The sequence below is a fragment of the Notothenia coriiceps genome, unplaced genomic scaffold, assembly GCF_000735185.1.
Source record: "Notothenia coriiceps isolate Sejong01 unplaced genomic scaffold, NC01 NC01_scaffold00031603, whole genome shotgun sequence".
In the NCBI taxonomy this organism is placed as follows: Eukaryota; Metazoa; Chordata; class Actinopteri; order Perciformes; family Nototheniidae; genus Notothenia; species Notothenia coriiceps.
In genome coordinates, this window is record NW_011364304.1 from 270,821 (window position 1) to 295,860 (window position 25,040).

The following is a 25,040-nucleotide window of genomic DNA, read 5'->3' on the forward strand; positions in this document are numbered from 1 at the left end:
ATGGACAGTCCCACTGTAAGGGATAAAGGGTGTGAATAGATACAATTCCTCCATACATTTAGTATGGAGGAATTGTAGTTTGATTTGGTATGGTCCCCACATTTGCCCTATGGCTTTAAGCATTATTTTCAAGCCAACTTGCTTATTTTTCAGTTGAGCTGATTAAAATGCATGTTTAAAAAATAATTTAATTTAATTTAATTAGGAAGTAATCATTCAAATTAAACGTAACTTAAGTGTTTGAAGCGTACACAATGAAACCAGTAATGTCTCTCGCTTAAAACAGGTCGTTCAAGTAGGCATTAAGTTATAGCGAACTGAAAGGCATTCCTCTCCTTAACCCTCAGCCAAGCTGCAAGGTGAGGAGCTGCTCTCTGTGCAGCCCTGCGCTCTGCTGCTGTGCGCCTAGCCCCTCCCACCTCTCCGCGTAAACTCTCCTATGTGCTCACCAATAAAGCGCTTTTTGTCCATGGGAGGCAGCACTTGAGCATTCCTTGACGTGGATGTCGGTGTATCTCTCCAAGGATTTGATGAAGATCGTTCGCTACAAGTGTAAAACATTCACAGAAACTTTTTGTGAGAGCGCCCACACGGAAAACTACAAGGTCTTGGAGTTATATCGGTGAACTGCTCCATTTGGATAAACACACGAGCGCGACTGCGCTCAAAACTTTACTTCTTCGAAGTTAAGGGTAAGAGTTTCCCGTTATGAATGATAAAATAAACATAACAATGCCATACTTTGTGGATCTAACCCTTATAACAGGATCAAGACGTGCGTAAATACGCGTAAAAAGTGTTATGCAGTTGGGTTGAATATGCTTCTAAAAACAGATAGATTAACTGCACATATAACCTGATTCATTTTCAGGTTTATGTTCCCTTATAAACACAAGCCACCACCCATCGGTGTTCATTTAAGTTGTATTTGTGTTGCGACAACTCCCTTTAGGGAAACCCTCAGTGTTTTAGTGCAGTTCAACAATAACTTGGTAGTATTTTAAAAACGGTTTTAGCTTACAGCGTGGGATTGTTCAAATACTACGTTTTCTTCTCAATGCATGCAGCTACCTTTTTAAAATGCAAAAGAAAAAACACTTTTATTAAAAAATGTAGTTCTTTGTTGTAAGGAGTTTTAAATGCACATGATCGCTCCGGTGAGCCGGTGAAAAGTAAACGGGATTTTACGCAAGTCTGTCGCCATGCACCAATTCTTCAGATCGGCCAATAGTGACAATAAAACAGTATTGGAGTAAAGCGTAAAACTTGAGCGTGTGCGCGGAGCTGCAGCAGCAGTCAGGGCGGTAATGAGGCGGGCTGGTGTGGGACCGCAGGACGCCGTGCAGCATGCAGGGGCCGAGCCGAGAGTCTAGACCGCACCGAGCACAGTTCACCGCAGAGGGGAAGCTGTTTTTGGACCCACACAGGGGGGAACGTCCCATAACAGGGACCTCAACATGACACTATCGCTGCAATGGTTTTGAGGTGTCAGATAATGCAAAGTCAACACATATTTTAGCATGAGGCTGCACCTGGAAACAAGTGGAGGTTGGCAATATCCAGGGTGCCAGTAGTTATCTTCTAGGCGTTTTTTCCCTATTTCTGGTAGATACATTATTTCACTGTAGACTTTATGCACACACTCTCAAAGTCTTGCAAAGCAACGCCATGCCTGACTTTGTTAAGGCTTTGAAACAAAAACAAATCTTTAGGAATTCATGAAGCAAATAAATCTGCAACACCATATGATGGATTGATTGTCTATTCAAATATCTTAGCTCTGTCATAGTTATTGGCCAAGTTTCAGTCACAACCATGATTGATTCCACCACGCTATATTATTAATAATGTCAATCAAGAGCTACTGTTATAAATGGGTTAAGCATTTTTATAACACATAGTCTACTCTGATTGAAGTGTTAAAAAGTCCAAGAGCTGGATTTAATCAATCATTAGGTGTTTTAGCTGAAGGTGCTGCAATGGACAGATGGATGATACATTGGCTCAGATGAAAAGATATGTACAAGTGGAAATCAGAGAAACATCACCTTCCTTCAGTGTGCACGGAGCAGAGCAATGATAAGGTCAAATTCCTGAAAGATTAAATCCCTTATCGACCAAGCCACAAATAAACTAACACCCAATAGGACTTACATGACTTAACGTGTATAGCCCAATCGCTGAATTACAAGTTAAACAGCAAGTCTCATCTCATCTCATTTGACCAAATATAATGCCAATAAATTAAACTTTCTCTGAGAGGGTCTTAAAGAAGAAGCTTCATTTTGTCCCAAATAAGTTCTTTAACTTTGCTTGAACTTTAAAAAAAACTTGCCAGCATTTTGACTCAGTCGGTGGGCCGATGACCACAAAAACATGAACAAACCAGTCCTTGTTTAAGATTAATCCCGTAGTGTTAACATTGAAATAAGCGAGATGTAATGATTCCCTATTAAATGAAAGACCCAAACCAACAGAAGCCACAAAACTCAACTGTGAATCAAAATATACCCGGGTAAAATACTCCACACATGCCTTTCGTCTAAGATGCTTAATTCATATAAGAACAATCTTCTGACCACGATCCCTCAAGCTTTCATTCAGATTACCATCTTTTACACAGCCCCCACAAAAGAGGCATGCAAAATCGCCTAATCCTTCCTGGGGGCTAAACAGGCGGCGTAAACTACTCCAATGGCCCCGCTATTAACCCCTACCCCGGTGTACGGCTTGTTTCCTCGCCATGTGTTTCCTCACAGGCTGTCATTATGCTGTAGGAGAAGCTACTGTGTCATTGACAGTATATAATGGTTGTAATTGGTTTATATTAGGCTACCAGACACAGCAGCACAGCCACAGGAGACCAATTATCCCTCACTAATGTGGAGAACTTTCAGGCTGCTACGATGCACAGATTGTAACACTTAGAAAACAAGAGAGTGGTTGTGCCAGTGTAGTTTCTTCCTGATGTTGCTGCTGCTTTCTGTTCTCCACACAGCAGACTGTTGTGTTTGCACAGACGCTTGTTGACACTGACATGCGCTGCACTGCGAAAGGACAAACAGAAAGAAGTATGATGTAGGTCTCTGTGGGGGCAGATACATACATGGTGTAAAGTTCTTCTCCTGACCTGTGATGTGAACCCACACCTTGTCATACAAATTATTCATAACGTTTTGGGACACATGTGCAATTGTGTATGCTGGTGTGAGCATTGAGAGAGACACATAAGCACACTGGGTGGATTATCTGCCCCAAGGGACTTTTCTTGCACTCTCATTGTGGTTTGTGGATAGGAAGCACGACTAAGGAAAAGGAGCTCTTTGTCATAAAACCTCAAATGTAGGCAATTAAAAGTCAGCTCGATATCACATCAGTGTGACAGTGATTTCGAAACCACACTTTCCATCCGGGATCTGGAAACCAACAGTGTGTCAGCCTGAACTGTCATCCTTTTATTTTTACAAAATCAAGACTTCCATTTCATTATCTGTGCCAAAGAGCTTGAGTGAAAAGAGCACTGATGTCAAAATCTTCTGCTTAAGATGATTGACAGTTTTCTTCTTTCATTTGTTGTGTTAAGACATGTCTAAACACATCTGCTTCACATATTTCATGCACTTGTGCTTCCTGTAAATGTACTTATTAACACAACTCAGCACAGTTTCTTTATGAAAGTATAGAGTTGCAACTAAAAAAAATCGGGCATTTTGTGAGCAGAGGATTTTCACATTGTGCCTCGTTCCGCCACAGCTCCGTTTTACGCCAATTAGAGGCAGTGCCTGAAGCATCTTACCCTCAGAGGGATTAGAGGGTTAAAAGTCAGGTGCTGAGGCGAGGAGGCCTTGCAAAGGGAGGAGAGGAGGTGGAGGTAGCAGAGGACAAGAGTGGGGCACTCACACAGCAGGGAGAGAGAGCGGAGTCGACAGGGCAGAAAGTTGGAATAAGTGTGCGAATACGTGTGTTTGTTTTCCACAAGGCCACGTGAAAGGAAGGGCTTCTCACAATTAGCAAGACGTATGTATGAGTGCGAGACAATTCAACATGTAGAAATTCTTCCTCCTTCAAAATGAAAGGCTGCAGCGTGCCCCTCGTCAGGTGCTGCACAGCAGGGGGGCGTTCCCTGGTGGACAACCAAGAGCCTCTCTCTCAACGAAGCGTCTTAAATAAAAACCCTCGGCTTCAAGGGCTTCAGCCTCACACATCAATGCTGACCCAGCGGTATGCTGAGGCAAACCCCAGCCTGTACGCCTGCCAAGCTAAATTGAAGAAGAGCTTGCCGATGCGGCCAAATGATGCGTTCAGAAGAACCACTTCAAAACCTTGCATAAATATACACACACATGCGAAGGGATCTGAGGGCTTTGGAGTGCCCCAGCTTGAGAGCAAACCCCAAATAACTGCTGTCCTCCGTGTCCACAGACATACACATGCTCAGAGTTGTACGGTTTTACTAGTTTGTTTATCTTAAAGCATATGAATAAAAATAAGCTTTACATTAAATAAGGGTTTTCTTGAACTTTCTCATGTTGGTTGTAAAATCTGAAGAAAGCCAAAATATTCCCCGAATTCCTAAACCAACTCCAGGGAAGTATTGAGGGAGTGAGATACAGATGGAAAATGAGAGAGAGAGGATGAGAGGGAGGATGCTCATCCCAGAAATTCACCACAAATTGCTGCATTTCAGTAGGCTTGTAAAAAGAGAGAGAAACAGCTCTTAATCTAAGGTTGTAATTACCTCTGGCCAGCACTGCAATTAGGAAATGAGCCTTGAACCAGATATTCTGCTGGGCAAGAGCAAAGCAAGGGCACACACACAACGCACATTACACACACACACACACACAAACACACACACACTGTTTGCCTAAAACCTGAAGTGGGAAAGATAGATCTCGCGTTGAGAAGAAGGTCAAATATTTAACCGCTGAAACGAATGTTAATGTTTTACTGAATATGGATTGAATGACAGAGTACATTTGCTCGGTTATGAGGTGTGTGTACCTGTGGGTTAGTGTGTTCCACCCATTGTCCACGACCTTGTTTGTCAAAAAAAGTGGTCACGTTCACACACCTTTTCATACGATCACGTCGTACATACAAGCCCATACGCACGCACGGGCAGAGCCGCTCTCTAACATGACATCAGTCGTCGTGTCCTGTGCTCCCCTTTTGCTTCATGTCTATTTCCGTTTCTGCCAGGGACACAAATAATGTTGTTATCTGCTGCTGTCAGCGCCGTAAGAGAGCTGGAGGCGACTTAAGAGAGGAAATCAGCACGTATACCTGCCTGCATGTTTATATCTGAATGCCATCGTCTAACAGCCCCGAATCTTAATCACTCAACGCTGCAATCAACGGCCGAGCAGTCGGGACACAACTTGTCACAGCTTGTCGCCCGTTTATATATTCAACATAAATATCAAAACAGGCATCACACCTACAGCAAACAACAAGCTTCTTTGTGTTTATCCCAGCCGCCCTCTGCAGGTTGGCTTTGGGCTATAATTTAGACAAATTGCTGGACGTTTTAGATGATGCAAAGTGCTCGGCTCTGTAATGCTTTGGGAGACATTAAACCAGATGGGGGGGAAAGAAAGGGAGTGACACAGAGAGGAAAAGAGAAACAGAGAAGGAGAAGGGTGAGGCGATATTTATGTTTAGCAGATGAACACAGAGGAAGAAAGAAGATTATAGTGGACAAAAAGTATCAGCCCTCTAAGAAATGGAATGACAAATATAGCTTCTTGAAAGGAGAGAAGTATCAAAGTAAACCAATAAGCCAGCAAAGAGAAGAAAGGAAAGATACTAAGCAAGTTCAAAGATACTACGAGTGATTTGTCAGTGCACACTTTAAAAACCAAATGTCTCATGGAAAGATGTGGAGAAGGTAGCCTGAGCTATGAGGGCAAACCAAGACAGGAATATAGTTGGTGACAATTTTGCCTTTTACAAAAGTGCTACAGACATCCATGAAGCTTAGTTGTGAAGATGATACTGCATCTATTTTGAGTGCAGGGTTCCACTTTAAAAGCAAAATATTTACACTACAGTCAAGGGATTGTCTGCGAGGGAGACATAGTGACCTCAGGAAACCGACCACGGCAGGGTCAGCAGACAAGAGCCCGCACACAGAAGTTACACACAAGGTTGTCAGTCCCCCATTCACAAGATTACCCACTACTTTATATCATGCATTAACCTTCACAGATAAGTGAATGTAAATAACCAAATATAATACTGGGCATTCATTAAAGCATACACAAAAGTCTCTGTGCAGCAGAGAATAACACTCCCACAGACCAACAAACACCAAGTGCATTAAAAAAGGATCTGCAGCAGGTCAGCGAGCAAAAACCAACGCTGGACTGTGACAGATTATTTACAGATGTAAACACTGCACTCTGTATGGGAGCGAGCGTGAGATGCAGGATGACTCACAGATGGTATATGCAAAGTTAGTAGAGGATTCAGGCATTACATAATCACATGGTTTAGCACTCTGCTTTCAATCTTGACATACTCTTTGACTCAGAGTTTAGGAATATGAAATATGGCTTTAAAACAGTGCATGGTGGAAAGATACTGGAGGAGGGAATAGTGTGTGAATAGATGTGTAGTTAAGAGTCCACCTCTGCTGCAGGAATGGGGGAACATACTGTGTGCATCATAGCTAATTATCTCTTAAACTGTTTTACGACCATGCCTTGAATTGATTAAATACAAACTTAAATCTGCCATCAGAGAACATTTTGATGTAGTTGGTTGTGGCCAAATGTCCCACATTTATAAAACATCTATCAAGTGGTCACTTTGTTTTTCCCCAAAACCAAGTTATACAGTATTTATGACCCCATGGACTTGATGAAAACATTTTTATAGTTTTATTTGGCTAAAATAAATCAATTCATTCAAAGCAACAAACACATGGACGCACGCACAAATTGTTCTGTGGTGATGGATAATGACGCAATAATACATTTGGGCCCAACAAGCTTATACGACATGAAATTAAAATGGTTCCTGTGTTTCATTTTAAAAGCTGAGGGCCTGTTCAGCAGCAAGAGCTTGTCTTAAACACACAAAAACAAACACCTGATCAAAACCCTGACTGACGGAAAGCACAGGCAAACACTTCTATATCCTGCTTTGAAACATAAATGAATTCCTCAAATGTTAATCTTTGTAGTCATTGTGAATTTACCTTTGATGCCCTCTTAAGGCAGAATACTGTTCTCAAGGAGGTGAAACTCAAAGTATCATGCAGATCATACTGTGCTAAAGCCAAAACATCATATAGGGGTTTAAAATGCTGTCTTGTGTTATGTTTAAGTTAACGTTTTAAACACCAAGGCACACACACAAGACACTCTCTGGCCCCGGCTGATGGGCTGATACCACAGAACAAGGAGCTGACAGAGTGGAGAGCGGTCGGCCTGCATTCTTCCACTCTGTCGTTCTCTCTCGCTGCCACACGGCCAGCCAGCGCTCAGCACGCTCCCGCACACAGCTGGAATCCACCCAATTACCAGGCAAAAAAACTTCCTGTTTTGCTTGCGGACAATTAACAATGAACAACAGGGGGGGTGGACTCCAAATAAGTGGGGATAAAAAATGTAAGTCACATATTTGTCTAACAGCTAAAACTGTTTTGTTACTTCCAGGGAAAAGAAAACCTGAAACCATAAAAGTGGAGCGATAGCAGAGGAGGAAGCTTCTCCAACTGGTGAGTGAAGCTTTGAAAGACAGTTGTATTATTACACTGTGTCATTATGTGTAAGATGTGGCTACTAGAGTACACACTTACTTTTCAAATCAGGAATAGTTTACCATCAGAATACAAAAAACCTTAACTAGCATATGACAAGCGTCATAATAATACACTACTTGAATTTGCATCCAGAAACCCAAATCACAGGCTGTTGGCGGTCCTTATTGTGTTAACCGTAACACCCTGCTTCCTCCAAAAGGTCCTTTCACACAACACTGAGCCTCTTAACAAGACTGGCAGGGGAACAAGAGCAGCTCTCTTAACACACACGGCATTTAACAGATACAGTGAGGCTGTGTAGGGTTACAGACAGAGTGAAAAGGAGCAGAGAAAAGTGAGGAAGTTTGGAGTTTACTGTGCCTGCTGAAGTGAGTTGTGGAATAATGAGCAGACTTCTTATATGCCCTTATAAACATCTACAGTGAGTCGTTTTTAAAAAATATAAAAAACAAACAATAGATACATTCTTTTGACAGAATTGGATGAAGTCATTTTCAATGTATGTTCCAACATATTTAAAAGGATAGTGTGGTGATATTCGACCCTCCTACAGTCTATTAAATGACCTATTAGAATATTATAAATATTGCCTATTTATCCAAACTCTGATATTAATTGCTCTCTGCCTCTGTATTGATATCCAAAATATCAAAAACACATTAATGAGCTGCACTATTGCACTGGTTCCTTCATTGCAATGAACATGGGCACTGTAGTTTATCCCTATATGATCTTCCAAGCATGACATCAACATTTTTCCTTTCCAATATAAATGGTATTTATCTAAAACGAATATTTACCAGTTTTAAGTGAAACATAACTTTGCTTGGACCCTAACTAATATCATCCATCATTGTGTCTCTGGGGAGAAATGTAGCTTTTCTACTTTACACAGCCCTCCTGACCCCTACCCTCTGTCCTACCTCATTCCTCTGTTGTGCTAGTTGTCAATGAGCTGTGACAGGAACTGTGTGGGCTTGTAAAGACACACACATGCACAGGACAAGACTGAAGCCTCGGGCCTCTGGACGCACACAGCTTCTCTCGCTAATTGCCTTAAAGCTCCTGCCTCCGTCAGCCTGGTCGTCCTCAGGGAGAACAGAGACCAGGGGAGAGTAGTTGTAGCTCAGACTTCTTCTTCTGGGGATACATTCTGGCTGTAACATATGAACACATTCCTCAGGTTTAGGAATTTGCGAATTTGTACCCGCTTGCTAGCTGTAAATTATTTGCTACACATAGGCAATTCATCATGCTAACATACAATGTTTCTGCCTCAATCCTGAAGTTTCAACATCAAAGGCTGAAACACACTATGATGAATTACAGCACATTATGTGTGTGTTTTACCTGGCTTTTTTCCCTGTATTTTTCCTACACATGGCTGCCACACCTAATGTATGTATTTGAATGAGCTGCACATGTCGAGGCTCCATATCAGAGCCAAATGTCTGGCTGTTAGCGGCCTGTGTTTTCCATTAATGTGGCCTTTTTTCTCTGCGAGTTAAACTTCTAGACTTGAAGGTGAAAAACAGCCTTAACACAACTTCCCCCTCCAGTGCTCACTAACGCCTTGACACCGTAGCCGCTGTGCATAGCTGTAATTTACTGTTAATAATGTTAATATTTCAACCTAAAAGCAAACATGGAAGGGCAAACAAGGGTGCTACAGTACAATGATACTCTAACAGAGACAGACTCGTTTACATTAGACACACACACACACACGGATCACACGTGTGAGGAAACACACAAGCGCGCATTGTTCTAGTGTGTTACAGGTCAGCTCAGGAATCTACGGTACTCGCTTAATGACGTTTATCAACGGATGTGAAAGCAAACAAACTGCTTTTTATACAGACAAATTGCTGTTCACTGCTACAAAAACAAAGCATCATTCATTCCCCTTCTCTGTGTGTGTGGCAATCTGACAAGTCTTCCGTAGATGACAGTGTGACTAACCCGAGGGCACACGCACACACAGATACTGTACACAAATACATACAGTAGATCTCCATTATATCCACTAAAGGTCAGGTTAAAGGTCCCTTTAAAAGTGTTTATCCTGTTAACTTCAAAATCACACTTTACATCGGAGTTAGATATCCTGTAAACCATGGTGCTGTGTTTTTAGAAATTTGAATATGTTTTGTCTACCATTGAAGGCATGTATAGCTTTCCATTCATGACCACAAATTATGAAAATCTGCTAACAGACTGTTGGAACTTGGTATCAAAGTAATGCAGTACAGTATTTTCAAATCAAACTGAACTCAACCTGCATTACCAGACAGTAACAACGTAACATAACATCATTTAAACCTGTTCTGAGTGATGGATTAGACAGCTTAAGTCAGCTTCAATAGTATGTTCATATGTGAGGAAATGATTTGAATCCAAAGTGACAGCAGCAGTGTAAAAAAAAAGTTGCATTCAAAAGTAGGAAATAAGAAATCAAAAGTTGCAAAAAACTCCAGTTTGGAGTGTGTTTGTGTATTTTTCATATGATTGTGTATGAACAGTCAGTGTGTTTATCAGTTTCTCTATGCAGATCATGCTGCGAAGATTTGGAAATAAGAACAAGTTCATATTCTAGTATAGTCTAAGAAATGCACACTGAATTCCTTAGTGCACCAAAGTGTTGCCTTCAGCAGATGTAAGCAGTCTGTGTGATGGAAAGTGTTTATACCTCCCTTTCTGTCCCTACAGACCTCCCCTTTCTTCTCTCTCACCTTGTTTGAGGAATACTCTGATTGTGCACACCTGTTACGGGAGTTACGAGTGAACGTTGATGTAATAATAGACAGTCGCTGACAGGTGTCTTTGCTCTCGCTCAGAAAGCGGGGCTCACCTGTTTTAATCAGTGGAGAATGCAGGTCGATGTGATAATCAAATCATGGATTAAAGATTGATGTTGGCTCGAGGGTGCGGTGACATTGGAAAATGAGGATTTCATTGACTCTAATAGGATAGAGAAAATATATGGAAATGATAAAAGTGAAGTACACAACCAATCAAATCAGACGTGTGTCTAAAAAGCCACTCTGACTGTTTAAAATCAAATCAAAATGTGGTAGAAATGTGTAACAAACATATCAACACTCTTCAGGAGGTAAAGGCAGGGTACTGGAGGCGAGCCATGGAGAGGCATGTTGGGGGCGGGGGGGGGGAAATGTGCTGCTTGACTGCTATTTTGCAAGCCAACCTCCCCAGTGCTGGCGCGACACCAACTCAGGCAGTAGTTACACAATAAATTCCTTTGTGTCATCCTAATCTGCAGCAGTGATCTTCCTCTCACATTTATCTTGTGTGTGTGTGGCTCATGTCTGAGGTGTTGTTTTTTTATGAGGTAAAAGCCCGCAGGCCAGAATTACAAGAAAAATCACAAACGGTTACTCTTGGAAAAGGGGTGTGAGGCTGGGTAGCACTGCACAATGCCTGCCTTCAAATGGAGGTTGCAGAATGGGAAAAAAAATCCCACAAAAAATGTATTGTACGTGTCCAACATGATTTATATTATGTCATTAAAACCTGAATTTAGAAGTGATTCTGTCTTACTTTCAAACCATACTCATTCCATGACAACATGCACTACCAACAATGTCACAAGTCATAGTGAACAACAACCAATAAATAACTCATTTGTCAATCAACAATACATTCCTTGCTTCCTTCCCCTGCAGACATAGCAATCATCTCTTACTGTACATTGTTATTATGAACTTCTTTCACTCAGATTGACAAAGTGAGAAATGGTTGCGTGTAAAACGAGTTGTCAGACCTTATTGTAACTGCAGATCTGAACACCTTGACCTTGAATATATGCACACAGTCCGACAGAAAGACTGCTCTCTGCTAATGAGCTGTGAGTTGGTGTGTCCTGGCCAAGTTTCTGTTTACCATCCCATTCTTTAGCCTTCAGCCTATTGAACACTTTGACAACTACCGTTACCTAAAGACCCTGCAGGGCTTTTCATAAGATTCCAGTCATACTCATGCCAACTACATGAACAAACCTGAGAGTGAGAAAAGAGGTGAGCAAAGGGGCAAGGTGAAGACAACAATTGTAGGATGTGTCAAAGAAGAGTGGCTCCTGTAAGTTGTCCAAAGCACTGATTGATGCTTTGACATCATTCCAGTTGAACTATTCTACAGTATCAGTTGAGACTTATTGAACTTCCTCGAAGCCAGAGGACATACTCAGGTGAGTCACAGCAGTGCTTTTAAGGAGCGAGTGAAAGATGATGGACAGACCGATGAGCAGACAGGCAGATGTGTAATTTGCGATTGTTTCCTCAGCGAGTACGTGTGATACTGTTTGTCTAACGAGGATAGTCAGGCTGCCAGTCAGCCGGTCTAACAGTCTGTCAGTGTGCCTGCCTGACGCCTGACTCATACACATTTGCTCCAATTGAAACCCTTATAGTTGGATTGCAACAAAGGACAAAGGTAAAACAAAACAGTGTCAACAGCCAGTGCGGAACTTGACTTCATCTTTTATACAAAAAGACAAGAATGATAGTTTAAGCATGCTGTCCAAATATGTCCTGACAATGACACAAATACTTTTTATCAAGGGATATAGAAAGAAACAACCTTTCAAACTCTGAAAACATATATCCTATACGCATCAGGTAGATAAAGATCAGGTGGCTTGGTGAAAGAAAAATAGCATTGCAGTCATGTTGGAGCTGGAATGAATGTCAAAGAGCTAGGCAGAGAGTCGGAGTGTGCATACATCAATCCAGGCTTGTGGCGGACTGATATAACTGGTCCATCCAGCCACTTCAAACAGCAACCACACACACTGCACACACATTGCCCTGTCCCTGCTTAAGGCCAGATCCTCTGATGTTTGATTTAGAAGACTATAAGCCGTTTTGAGATGTCACTTGCTGTATCTTACCAGTTTGTTTTGGGTGTCCCTATCAGAAGGACAAAGCTCTGAAACAACACTGCTCCAGGGTCAGCGAGCCAGACAGTACAAGGAAGTTTTGATTCTGCGACGAGGCGTGAACTGTCACGCACAGGATATTAAGGCACAAGCCAAGGCCTGGAGAGATTGCAGCTATGTGACAGTTGGATGTCTTATTTATTGTTTCCTGGTGATGTAGTCCTCTTTCACAAATCAGACTTCTTCAATGGTTAGGCTTGCTACCGTGTGAGGGAAATGAAAACAGAGACAGAGAGGGAGTAAGAGACAGATTGTAAGTAAAGCAGAGAGGTGTTGTTAGTGTTTCTCTGACACTCTTCTGTGATGGATTCAAGCCAGGTCCAAGATAGACTTGGCAGAGTAGTGGGGTCAGGCTGTTTAGGTCACAGCGTAAAGGAGGGACAAGATTGACTAAAAGTTGTAGGTGCAAACACTGCAGAGAATAAGAAAACAAATGAAGGCCGATGCTGTGCACTGAAACTCTTTGAGTGTGTGTAATGTGAGAGTCCTGTGGTGAAGATCTCAGACAGATGCAATATCACTATCTGTCCGTGAGAGGTCACAGGGCAGGGTGCTCTGAGAAAAGACGAGTGTCAGTGTTGAGACATAGCTTACTGGGCAAAACAAGAGGGCACTGTGTATAAACTGAGAAAGAGACACAAGAGAGGAAGAGAGAGTCTACCTCAGTGAGTGCAACCTCCCCCTCAAGTGTGCCTTTCTAAAAACTAAATCAAGCCTAGCCCCTACAACACTATCCTTCGGCAATAAAACAAAAGGAAATGGTCCACATTTCCTTCTGGAACTCATAATGCCTGACCTCTTTGCTGGAAAGCTCAGAGGAGGCAGAGCCAGACTGCAGACTTGCTCTCTCAGAGTCCCAGTTCTGAGTAGTTTGGCTGCCCGGCCGCCTACTGTACCTCAGCCTGACTCTGTGGCCAATTCCGCCTTCCTCCCTGCTCTACTATGGCGTAGCTTGTGTTATTTACTCAGACACACGCCAGAAGTTTTGGATTTCATGTTGCCCCGGAGGAGCAGAGAAAGCACCTGTTGTGGAGACAAGGAGCAGCATGCTTCAGGTGTACGTGTGTGTGTGTGTGTGTGTGTGTGTGTGTGTGTGTGTGTGTGTGTGTGTGTGTGTGTGTGTGTGTGTGTGTGTGTGTGTGTGTGTGTGTGTGTGTGTGTGTGTAACTTGAGCTGGGCGTGTGCCCGTGTTGAACAGGGCCTGTTATCTTTGATGTCTGGGCCACAGAATACTGAGCAGCAGTAGAAACATTAAACTGAGCCTGACCTCTGACCTCAAGGAGTTGCTCTCTGCCTCACAGGCTTTGTTGTCCTTTGGACTGATGCTATCTGACCAGATAAACTCTTTCAGGGGTTTTTTTTTTTCCTTTGGATTTTCAATTATGAAATCAAACATAGTTCTTAAGCACAAAAGGAATGGAAAATGGAACTACTGACTCCGATCATAAAACTAAACAAAGTTGCCCCATTTCACTTCACGCTCCGTGTTTTTGAGAATATTTTACTACCCTCCTGTTCACCCCTGGACTGTATATTATGGTCTCTTTCAAGTCCTCCAGCTGCAGGCTCCAATGGTAAGGCTTCTCACCGTCCTTAGCAGACCCGGTCTGAAGCATAAATCTTCAGATGAAAAGGGCTGCCTTTCACACCAACAGTAAACTGCTTTGCAACTCATTTAGATGTGCAGAATATATGGAGCGAAATGCGTAGAAGGAAAACAAAAAGTAGAAGGAAGCCCGACTGGATCCTTCCCGTTAGTTGAGTTTATGTTTGTGTTAATTAAAGCTACAACCCTTGGACATCAATCAGCCCTGGCAGAGCTAAAGCACAATGGACGGGACTATTATAGAGTCTTTTATTGTGGCCAGGCTGAAATCAGTTGGAAAGCTTTGTTTGTGCAGCAGTAATACAACTATTACAGCGCCTAATCCCCCTCCATCCCACTACAAAGCATGGCAATGAGTTTGTGGCTTCAAGATGAGTATTGCCACTGACAGACATAAAGCTATCATCTTTCTTTCATTCCACATATCCGCCTCTCCCGTCTGTGTTTGTACTCTGACTTTGATGCCAATGGAGTTTTAGTAAAGCATACATTTGAAAATCATCTCTCTTTTTCTAAACGCTACTACTGCATTACATATGCTTTGCAGCCAAGCCTTGTATCTGTGGTTTGTCACTAATTTGAGCATATTATATATATCTGAGAGATTCAGTTTACTTTGATAGGACAACATTATAAAAGGAAAGAAAATATAGCTTTTGCATGATCAGATTCATTTCAGTATAAATACAGTTAAATAAATCCCACAATGGGAAGCCTCGGACGATGAGTGACACCAACACATTTAGTCTCAAAACATGCCTTCCTTTCTGCTCCAGGCACGTTCTGCTCGCGTGTTTTACATAGCTGGTTTAACCTGTGTTGCAATTAAGCCTTACAATAGAGAGGCACAAAAACATGTCTTTAATTTTCAAACTCATAGGTGTGTTTTGTGTTTCTGTTCAGCCATGCTTCTTTCTCACCTGTGCTACTTTTTAAGAAAACTTTTCATCATCTGAATATTCTACAAAATCCATGTTTAATTTCCCTCTTGGCCCCTTTGTCATGTTGACGGATATCCCCACCATGTTGTGGATAACGGGGTCCAGCTGTGGCAATGATGTTACTGACAGTATAAAAGGATGGGAATAGAGGAGATTGTGTTTGGAGGTAGGGTCCATTGTCTTCTGAAAGGATCATCAGAGATTTAAAAGGGTTGTTAAAAAAGTTGGGGATGGGGGAATTAGGAATGCGGGGAGTCAGAGGGCTCACTCCAGCTTTCTCTAGGTGCCTAAGTCATCATTTACAACCGATATGATGTCATGTCCCTGTGCTTCTGTAGTAAATCTACACTAGGAGCAGTCGTTTATTTTAGTAGTGCACCCTAGTGAACTGAACCCCCAGACCCTAAAACACTATAGATCATACTCTAATGCACATGCCACAAGTATTGTTCCTTTAATATATTTAGTCCTAGAAGACAAGGGGCCTCTTTAATGGGAGTAAGCACTTTGTAGTGTGCAGCCTTATCCCGTTACTTGGCGCCCCCCAACCCCGTAGTCTCTGGCCAGGCCTGATAAATAATGCAAGTGCACAGTGACCTGCAGCTCCCCTACACACACCGCCGTGTTCTTCCCCCTCTTGTACCCTTCATTGCCCCTCCGTGTTGCCTTCAGCTATAAAGATAAGGGCTCTTGACGCATGGCCCGCCGGGATTTAATTGCTGAAGCCCACTTCACCCTCCCACAGGCCTTATCCACCTCTCCACCCCGGTGCCCCTGGTGACAGAAACCTGCTTTTGTCTCCGCTGTTTTCTTCTCCTACTCATCTCGAATAGAAAGAAAAAGCAGTAGAAGAAGTGAGCCAAAAGAGAGGGGAAATGCTTTCTTTTCTTTTCTCCCTTCTTATTGCCTCTTTAATGTTTCTTTTCAAGGGGCTGACCGTTTATGTCTCATCGTGTTGCGCAAGGACTTTCCCATGCTTCTATCTTAGTATTTCATCCTTACTGTTTCTGCCCTGATACTCATCAGCCAACTCGTTTTATTCTCATACAAGCCCCAAAACTAGACACAGATGCAAGAACAATTGTTATATAAAAGATCTGGTCACATAGCTGCTTTAACACCTATTCATATAAGCAGCACGTCATTCATCCAATCCATCGTCTGTTTATTAACCGAAAAACAATTCCCTGTTAAGCTCTAAATGCCAAGCCAGTGAGACAGACAAGCTCACTTTTTCAGAGTCAGCTGCTGCCTGTCTCAGGAATGTCTCAACAAGCACACAAGGGAGAGAAAAGGAAATTACAACTCAAGAGAGGAGGAGGAAGGCAAGAAGGGAGGGGGGCATTCCTCCCTGCGAGGGATGACAAGCCTGTCTTTCTACTATCTCTCTCTAGACCCTCCACCTGCACTCACTTCAAAACATTTGAAAGTTAAGGCCAAAAAGGCAGAAGTCACTCAAGATGGTATATTCATTCAGTGGATCCATTCTGTAGTGACGCCACGTTTGCGCCTTACCTTTCCCACTGATAAGATCAGCAAAACTCACTCGTTTCCAGAAAGAAAGAAAGAAAACAGGAGAATCTAACCTAGCAAGCTCTGGTTTAATCTGTGATCTGGCTATATTCACTGCCTGAACCTCCCCCCCATCCACATCCACCACAGTGTCTCCTCTACTGGGTTATCAGATGTGCATGGCCCACTTTGGAATGAGGCACAGTCAAATAAACATTCTGCCCAAGGGAGTAACGCCAGTATCACCACGTTGAGTTTCTTGGAAACATATTCTCAGTTGTATCTTGCTTTCCTCTCATGGAGGCCTTGATGTTGTTGTATGTTCTGGCACTGGACCCTTTGAGCCGTCTCTTGCACCAAAAGTCAAAGCTTCTCTATCTCAGAAAAAGAAGGAGTTGGAATATTTTTGGATAACTTCAGACACATATGATACATCTCTCAGATGAACGGTAAAGTGCATGCAGGATTCCATTTGAACAGGCACTCTTTAATATCAAGTAGACGTTGATACACACATTGGTGAAGTATCCTGGAAAATGCAGCTCCCCACACATAGTGATGATGTCAAAACCTGAGACCATCTGCACACGCTCCAGCTGTTGCTTGGTTCTCCCTAAGCGCTTCATCTCCTGTTTATCTTCACAAATCCTTTTGTTTTCCCTTGTTCTGTAAGCAGACGCAGCACAGCAGCCACACTTTCTCTCTCATCATCGATTCTTAGGCCTGAAGTGAAACCTCTCTTTCTCTCTGTGGCCATCTTTAAAAGGTTTCGCCAATCTTTGAACTTGTGACTCCAGTCATTATTGATAGCTGCAATAGCATTTTTGATTTCCAACGGTAGAGAATTCAATGTAAATACTTTGGACTTCTCCGAGGCATGACCCAGAAACCCTTTACAACTTTGACCATGTAATGACTCACCTGTTAAAATGAATTCCCCCTAGGCACTGTTTAAATGATGGGATAACTACAAGCCTTCACCTCTGCTGCCCATTCAGCTGTAGCCGACAGCAAACTTTCGCCATCAGATGTTATCGATACTTTGTGGACAAACATTTCCATAAACAATTTCAACACTTAAGGGTCCAATTTGCATGCATGGTTGCCAACGTTGAGTTAGTTATTCTGCACTGTTAGCAGGTGCTGACTATGGAAACTAGTTAGCTGCTTGGTTCAATCAAGCCTTGCTCTTTGAGTATAGTCATGTTTTTGAGGTCTGGCTGCACACAACATCATTTATCCCCTGTCTCCTATTATCTGAATAATAGCAGTAACATGTTGGCAGTAGGGTTCAGGCAAATGCCACGGTTGCCTTAAGTTTGAGAGGGAAAAATAAGACATCAGGGAATCCTTCCAAGGAGGTTGCAATTTCAAGGAGGAGAAGAAAGTATGCTGAAAGAGAAGATAAATAAATGTCATAGCTGTGGTGTGATGAGATGATACCCGGTATCCGCCTCTCTGATAGAAGAAATCAGCCATGCTTCCACACCTTGCTCAATGTTTGAATACAAGACATTGAACAAAAACAGAAATTAATCTTGTAACTTTAGAGGAAAAGAACCAAGATAGAAAAATATGATGAGGAAAATAAAAAGTCCAAAGCTACATCTTTGACATTTCTTGTGTAATGGTCGACAACCCTAGGTAAGCAGTGAGAGAACAGAATGTTCTCTGTGTGTGTGCTCCATCTGTGTAAAACTTTAGGTCACACATACTTGGCTTCTCATTCAGGTATTTTTGCAGTGAAGACATCAACAACTGCACCATTTAAGGCCCTAAAGTAAGCTCCCTTAAGTTGACCAACACACTGCTTTTGGGCATTATACAACTTTAGAAATCAGGTTTGGAGATATCAAACCAAATAAGTACTTTCTGTTGAGTCCTTGAAGAGTAAACATTTAGACAAAAGCTTTCTAAAAAATAAAATGGTTAACAGATAAAGATTTTTACTTTCACCCCAAGGCCATCTCACTCCATATAGCAGGAATGGTAAACTGTCACAATCTTGTCTGCAACTAGTTTCTTCTTTATCTCCCTTCATTCCTCTCTTTCCATCATCCCTTTCCTCCTTTTCAGCCCTTTCAAATACTGTGTTGATGCTCTACCAGGGCGTTTGTTTTGAAAGGCTTGGGCTCAGGTGAAAAGGGCTTAAATCACGGCTTCATATCTTCCTGAAGATCTACAGTACTCTTTTCAGTCTCTCCAGTATTAGAGACACTGGCAAGCAGCACTTGCTGTCAGTCTGCGTAATGACAACATAGAAAGTGTGAGTTATTTATATTATGTCTTTGGTCAGAGAACAGCTCCAGGCTATCAGTAAAGCTCCTCTCCTAGCTTAGAACACCAGAAAGTAAATCATCCACAGTTGTATGGCCACATGCAGCATGGCGAACATACAGCCAGACAAACTTGACACGGTATGGTTATATGAAACTGGAGAGACCAGAGCAGTGTGTATAGTGATTGAGAGGGCGTGTGTGATTTTGTGTTCAAAAGACAGAAAACGTTTAATGCCACTCAGTGTTTTCACTTTGAATCAACATTTTAGGAACAAAACAAGTTTGATTTTTTCATTGATGCTGTGTGTCTGTGTCTTTCATAGGCTATAAAGTCTGTCATAAACATAGGGAGAACGGATAACTCTGACCCCACAGCAACCGAATTGTGTGCACTGCACTACAGTAAATAGCAGTGGGTGGGCGGCTTACAAATATAAACTATTTTATTTTAACACCAACACACACATTAGCATATATATTTTGTATATACATATGTATATATAAACATATATGTATATATATATATATATACAGTATATGTGGCTGTGCATGTGCTCATGATGGCCATCTGTAGCATTATTATAGAGGGAACAAAGGTTCTGGCCTCCTGCAATACTATCTATTACACAGATCATTGCAGGAAGAATGCGGCACTCCTTTAGCCAGAAAAGCATGGCTTGACTCCATTCTGTTAACTTTACCTAGAATATAGCAGAAAACTCCCTCTGAAACCTGAGGTTAGGGCTACAGACCTATTGTTTGAGAGACCTTGTGACAAAAGACTGCCTTTGATCACTGGCTATGCATAGTTAAACCTTTGATAGTAATCTCACTCTTTGAAACACATTAAAGAACCACACAATGGCTAACATAGGAACTAGAGGGTATACTGTACAGAGAAAATATGCTTTGATTTAGAAATTCAACATTTCCCTACAAGTATCCCACATTTCTTGGTGCAACTGTCGGATGGTACTCAACCAAAACAAGGCAATATCAACATTATGTGTACTACTGTTGAACCCTGTTAACAATCTGTAAAGAAATGAATTGTATACATTCTCTGGATCATTATACAAGTTATTGACAGTTTATATTTTCTCTTGTTTTAGGTTGAGCAAGGAGAGAGAAAGAGCCTGCACCATGAAGACCTTTCTCACTCCGCTGATGCTCTTTCTGCTCTTCCTCCTCCTTCCTGATGGGACCTTGTCCAACGACTGCCCAGAGGGTTGCTCCTGTTCCACGCCAGAATCCATCTTATGTTTCCAGAGACGCTCATCTACCATTCCTAAGGGAATGCCTTCACAGACACAAAGTCTTTACCTCTTTGCCAACGGCATTGAGAGCTTCACATCGGAGGACTTTGATGGTCTGGAGAACCTGGAAATGCTGGACCTCAGTCAAAACAAATTGACTGAGCTTACCGAAAGGGTGTTTGAACCTTTGACCTCTTTGAGAAACCTGGACTTGTCATCCAACCAGATCACCCACATTTCAGAGGAATGCTTCCAGGGTATGGTGCTGCTTGAGCGCCTTTATTTATATAGTAATCATATTGAGACCATCCACCCTGCAGCTTTTAATGGCTTGGAGCACCTGCTGGAACTCAAACTGCAGGGAAACCAATTGACCTCCCTGCCTGCTCTCTCAATGCCCCGACTACTGCTGCTTGACCTTCGCTTTAATGTTTTATCCAGCTTGGGTCCTTCAGACCTCCAGACCCCAAACTTAGAGTCACTCAAATTGGGTGGTGTGGGGCTAACCAGCCTGGATAAGAACCTCTTGAGTAGTCTAAAGAACCTCCATGAACTAGACATTTCTGAAAACAAACTTGAATCCTTCCCCTCAGCGCTAAAGGAAACCCAGGGGCTGATTCATCTAAGCCTGGCTGGGAACCCCATCGGTCCGCTTAAGGTTCAAGACCTGCAGAACCTTGGAGAGCTGCAAGAGTTGGACATTAGCAGCCTGAGTTTGCAAGGGCTGCCTGAAGAGTTCCCCCAGCTCCTACCGCACCTCAGAAAGCTCGTTGTAGCAGAGAACCCCTTCAACTGTCTCTGTACCTTAGCATGGTTCCCAAGATGGCTGAGAGCCCAGAGCATCACCCTAGAAAGAACAGAGGAGACCCGCTGTCATTTCCCACCAGTCAGTGCTGGAAAGGTATTGGAAAGACTAGAGCACAGGGATTTTGGATGTCCTACAACAACAACAGTTACCACAAGTACTGTCAAAACTACTACTACTACAACCTTGCCTGTCCCTGTCACTACCTTACCAAGCACTACTAGAGCTATTCCAGCCCCAAAGGCCAGTGACGACCCGAAGGATGAAGATGTTGACTCTCCCCTGCTTCCTGTCCCTGCATCCCCAAGTAGCAGCAGCATAGACACCGACGAGGAGCAGCATTTCTGTCCCCCTCTCACCTGTCTGAATGGGGGTACTTGTCGTTTGGACCAGCATGGTCAGGTACAATGTCTCTGTCCACATGGCACCTATGGCATGTATTGTGAAATCAAAAACCTTCATCTGCCTTCACCACCTGAAACTGACACTCCAGTGGAAACTGCCAATATAGATTTAGACATCAGCTCACATGAAGCAACTGCAACCTCAATTCTGCTGGACCTCCACCGCTACATTGAGATGCGGCCTTACATCCGTGGTATTCGCCTAACCTACCGCAATCTCTCTGGGCCAGACCGCAGGCCGAATCATCTCAGCCTGCCAGCATCCTTCCCAGAGTATACACTCAGAGGTCTCCAGCCAAACTCCACGTACCATGTGTGTGCTAGTCCATTAGGTGCCCCTAGTGGCGTGGACAGTGTCTGCACCGAGGCCCACACAGTTGCTGAAAGCAGTAGCTCTATTGCATGGTCAGGGGAAAAGAAGTTGACCACTATGATTGTGCCTGTTATTGCCATCTTGCTACTGTTGGTATTGATTGCAATAGCAGTGGGAGTGGTATGCTATCTTCGCAGGAAGAAAGCAAAGGGCCACCTGGACCTAGACTGTGAGCCCTCCCAGCTAGAGTTGGATGGAGTGAAGGCTGGTTTGGACAATGGGGCACTGCCTCAAAAACAGCCCCAACTTATGATCCCGGAACCTGCTGTTCAGAAGGGCAATCTGGAATATGAGGTGTTGCTACTACAGGAACAATGTACATCAAATAACAATATGAATTCACACAAGCTTTCCTATTTTTGACACGTGGCATTGACAACCTAAACAAGGATTTTAATTCTTCAGCCCTTTCTTTCCACTGGTGAATTACAAAGAGTATGAAATGCTGTTGTGAAAGAATTGGAGGACACTGTTTCAGCCAGTCAACAAGCAAAGGAGAAACTGGACATATATTTAAATCAATGCCCTTTGGTTGTCAAAGTAGACATTAAATAAGTTCATAAACTGTTCTTTGGACTTCAAAATGCATTGAAAGTGCCTACTCTCGATTTACATGCTGCATCCTGCTTCAATAAAGTTTCCCAGCTCAAATTGTTGGAATGACAACCTCTCAGCTGTGATGCCGGGACAGATGGTGCGTTGCCATTGGCTGAAACTTAGGGCTAAGGGACTGGGTGAACTGTCCTTTATCTGTTCATACAGGAAAGAGCACTGAAATTGGGTTGTGTTGTCTTTCCCCATTACACAGCCCAACTAAACACTACCAGCAATAGATTGTGCTGTATGTTGCAACTCTTCAGTACTACCCTTAAGGGATCAGTGCTTGCTGTGAATGACCTAAGACACCAAATGAAGTCGCGCAGAGAAAATACATTATGCTTGTATTGCTTTATTTGGCTGTAAAACTCTTTTTATGTTTTGTATGTTTTTTATACTGTGTCTATGTTTTTTTTTTACTGTGCAACATTCTGACTGTTAACAGCCTTATATACCCTGCACCCCCCACCTCTTGTGACTAACAGACAAAACAGCAGATTAAAATCTTTGAAGATTAAAACTCGTTTGGTACCAGCAAAGTCAATCAAAGGGCTTTGCCCTCAGAATGTCAGACAGTCTAAGTAGATGTGAGTCTGGACAGACTCAAAACTAAATCACCCTTCTCAATTCAGACGCCCTCAGCCTGCTTTGCCATTACAAAGGGAGAAGGTAAGCAGGCTTACAAAAGGTACAGAGGGAAACAATACTGTTTCATACAGTAAAGAGCATGACTTTATTACACTAAGCACTCCCGTGACTGTACGACAAAAGAGAACATCATAGACTATATTTATTATTTATATTCACAGCAAGGGACATTTTATCCCCGAACTACAATTCATCTACATCATATCACATGGCCTGGCCAAACACAAGCAAATCAAATAGTGTATTGTGCTTCCCTTAGTAAAAATAGCATGCTCAGCATAATGTGTTGAACCATTTCTTCTGGCCACCTTGCACCTAGGCAGATTAGCTCAGTCAGACGCACAAGACAAGTACCGGTACACTTATTTACAATGTTGTTTAGAGGTAGGGTACTGAGATCCAAATCTGTGATTATAGAAGTAACCTTTGTGTGTGTGTGTGTGTGTGTGTGTGTGTGTGTGTGTGTGTGTGTACGTGTGTGTGTGTGTGTGTGTACGTGTGTGTGTGTACGTGCGCGTGTGTGTGCGTGTCTGTGTGTGTGTAGATCTATCAATGATAGTGATAGTGCAAGACGTGTTCTGTCTTGTGCAAAGACCTGTAGACATCAAGTTACTATCAGTCACCCTCTATCTGCCCGCATGGCAAGTAGTACATTAAGCCTCAAACAACTCTACCTATTGTGTAGGCAAAGACACCAAAGACACCAAAGACACATCTCTGAATGTCTGTAAAGTTACCTTCCTACAGTATTCCCAGCGCCCAGTTAGAGGGTCCTTGCTAACATAACACCTTGCAAACCCAACAACACCACAATCAAGCAAATGCAACTGGAATCTTCTTTTGAATGACAGAATACATCAAAGATAACCAAGTATTTTTGATTTGATTGTTCATTTTTCCCTGTTGATTTTGGGAAGCTCTTTTTTGTCATTTATTGCTTTTTTAATTGTGTAAACATATTTGTACATGTGAAAAAAAGTGATATTATCATTAAATGAATATCCAAAAATAAAATGAACAGAGTTGTGTTTTTTTTTTTTTTTTAGTTTCCACCATTTTCTTGTAAGAGGAAGGCTAAGATTGACAAGCAATGGGGGGGATTATGTTTGTCTTTGACTTCCCTTTCCTTTTAAACCATCACTCAACTCGGCGAGGGAAGACATGAAAGGAGGGGGAGTCCAGGAAAGAGACAGAAAGGTAACCAAGGTATAAGTGCAGGAGTAACTTTGCTTATTTTATTATTACCCACACTTTAGGGCTTGGATGTTAGTAAGATTTAACCTCTTTGCACCATGAATGTCTTTAATAATTCAATGTCAATGCAACTGATACATTCTTGAACAAAGTGGTGGACTGAACGATCAACTTTGGAAATCATCCAGGCCAAGAGTTTAATGTGTGCTTTCATAAACGAGAAGTCATGAAATTGCCCCTTACCAGCAGTGAGCTGTAGGCAGGGGAATGAAGATTATGATTGAAAACACACAGGTTAGGGTTGTAAGTGGATTTAACCATTGTGAATGACTCACTGGTCTCAGCCTAATGAGCGAGCATTGTTTGCAAACCCACACAATAAACAGGCTGACCACCCATGTGTTTTATAGCTAGGATGTTGGTAGGGGATTGGTTCAGCATGCACACACACGCCCACACCTACAAACAAACAGCAACACATACTGGCTCACAGCTTAGAGCTGTTGTGCAAGCTCCCATGCTACCAACACAAATACATAAAACAGCACCACTTCTGTCATGGAGGCCTATAAAAGCGTTTAGAGAGAGCAAACTTCCTAGTCAGATAACAGAAGACACAATAGACCCGCTATATGTTGACATCTTTAATTAATATATTAAGAGATAAGCTTGTTTAAGCCTGTCACCTACCAAATCATTT

The 25,040-nt window shown here is 42.5% G+C and overlaps 2 protein-coding genes across 2 annotated transcripts in view; one reads left to right on the forward strand and one right to left on the reverse strand.

Annotated features, from left to right (window-relative positions):
• Nucleotides 1-25,040, reverse strand: part of LOC104960157 (mitochondrial import inner membrane translocase subunit TIM16-like) — a 108,232-nt gene that overhangs the window by 35,577 nt on the left and 47,615 nt on the right. The gene's annotated exons all lie outside the window — the stretch shown is intronic.
• Nucleotides 481-24,092, forward strand: vasnb (vasorin b). The gene is made up of 3 exons (XM_010788125.1): nucleotides 481-692; nucleotides 7,665-7,726; nucleotides 20,176-24,092. Exon 3 carries the CDS (start codon nucleotides 20,207-20,209, stop codon nucleotides 22,262-22,264), a length of 2,058 nt encoding a protein of 685 aa, XP_010786427.1. The 5' UTR covers nucleotides 481-692; nucleotides 7,665-7,726; nucleotides 20,176-20,206; the 3' UTR covers nucleotides 22,265-24,092.

Bases quoted from the DNA above. Each gene is read 5' to 3' on its own strand.
- vasnb (XM_010788125.1), top strand. From the start codon at position 20,207: ATGAAGACCTTTCTCACTCCGCTGATGCTCTTTCTGCTCTTCCTCCTC.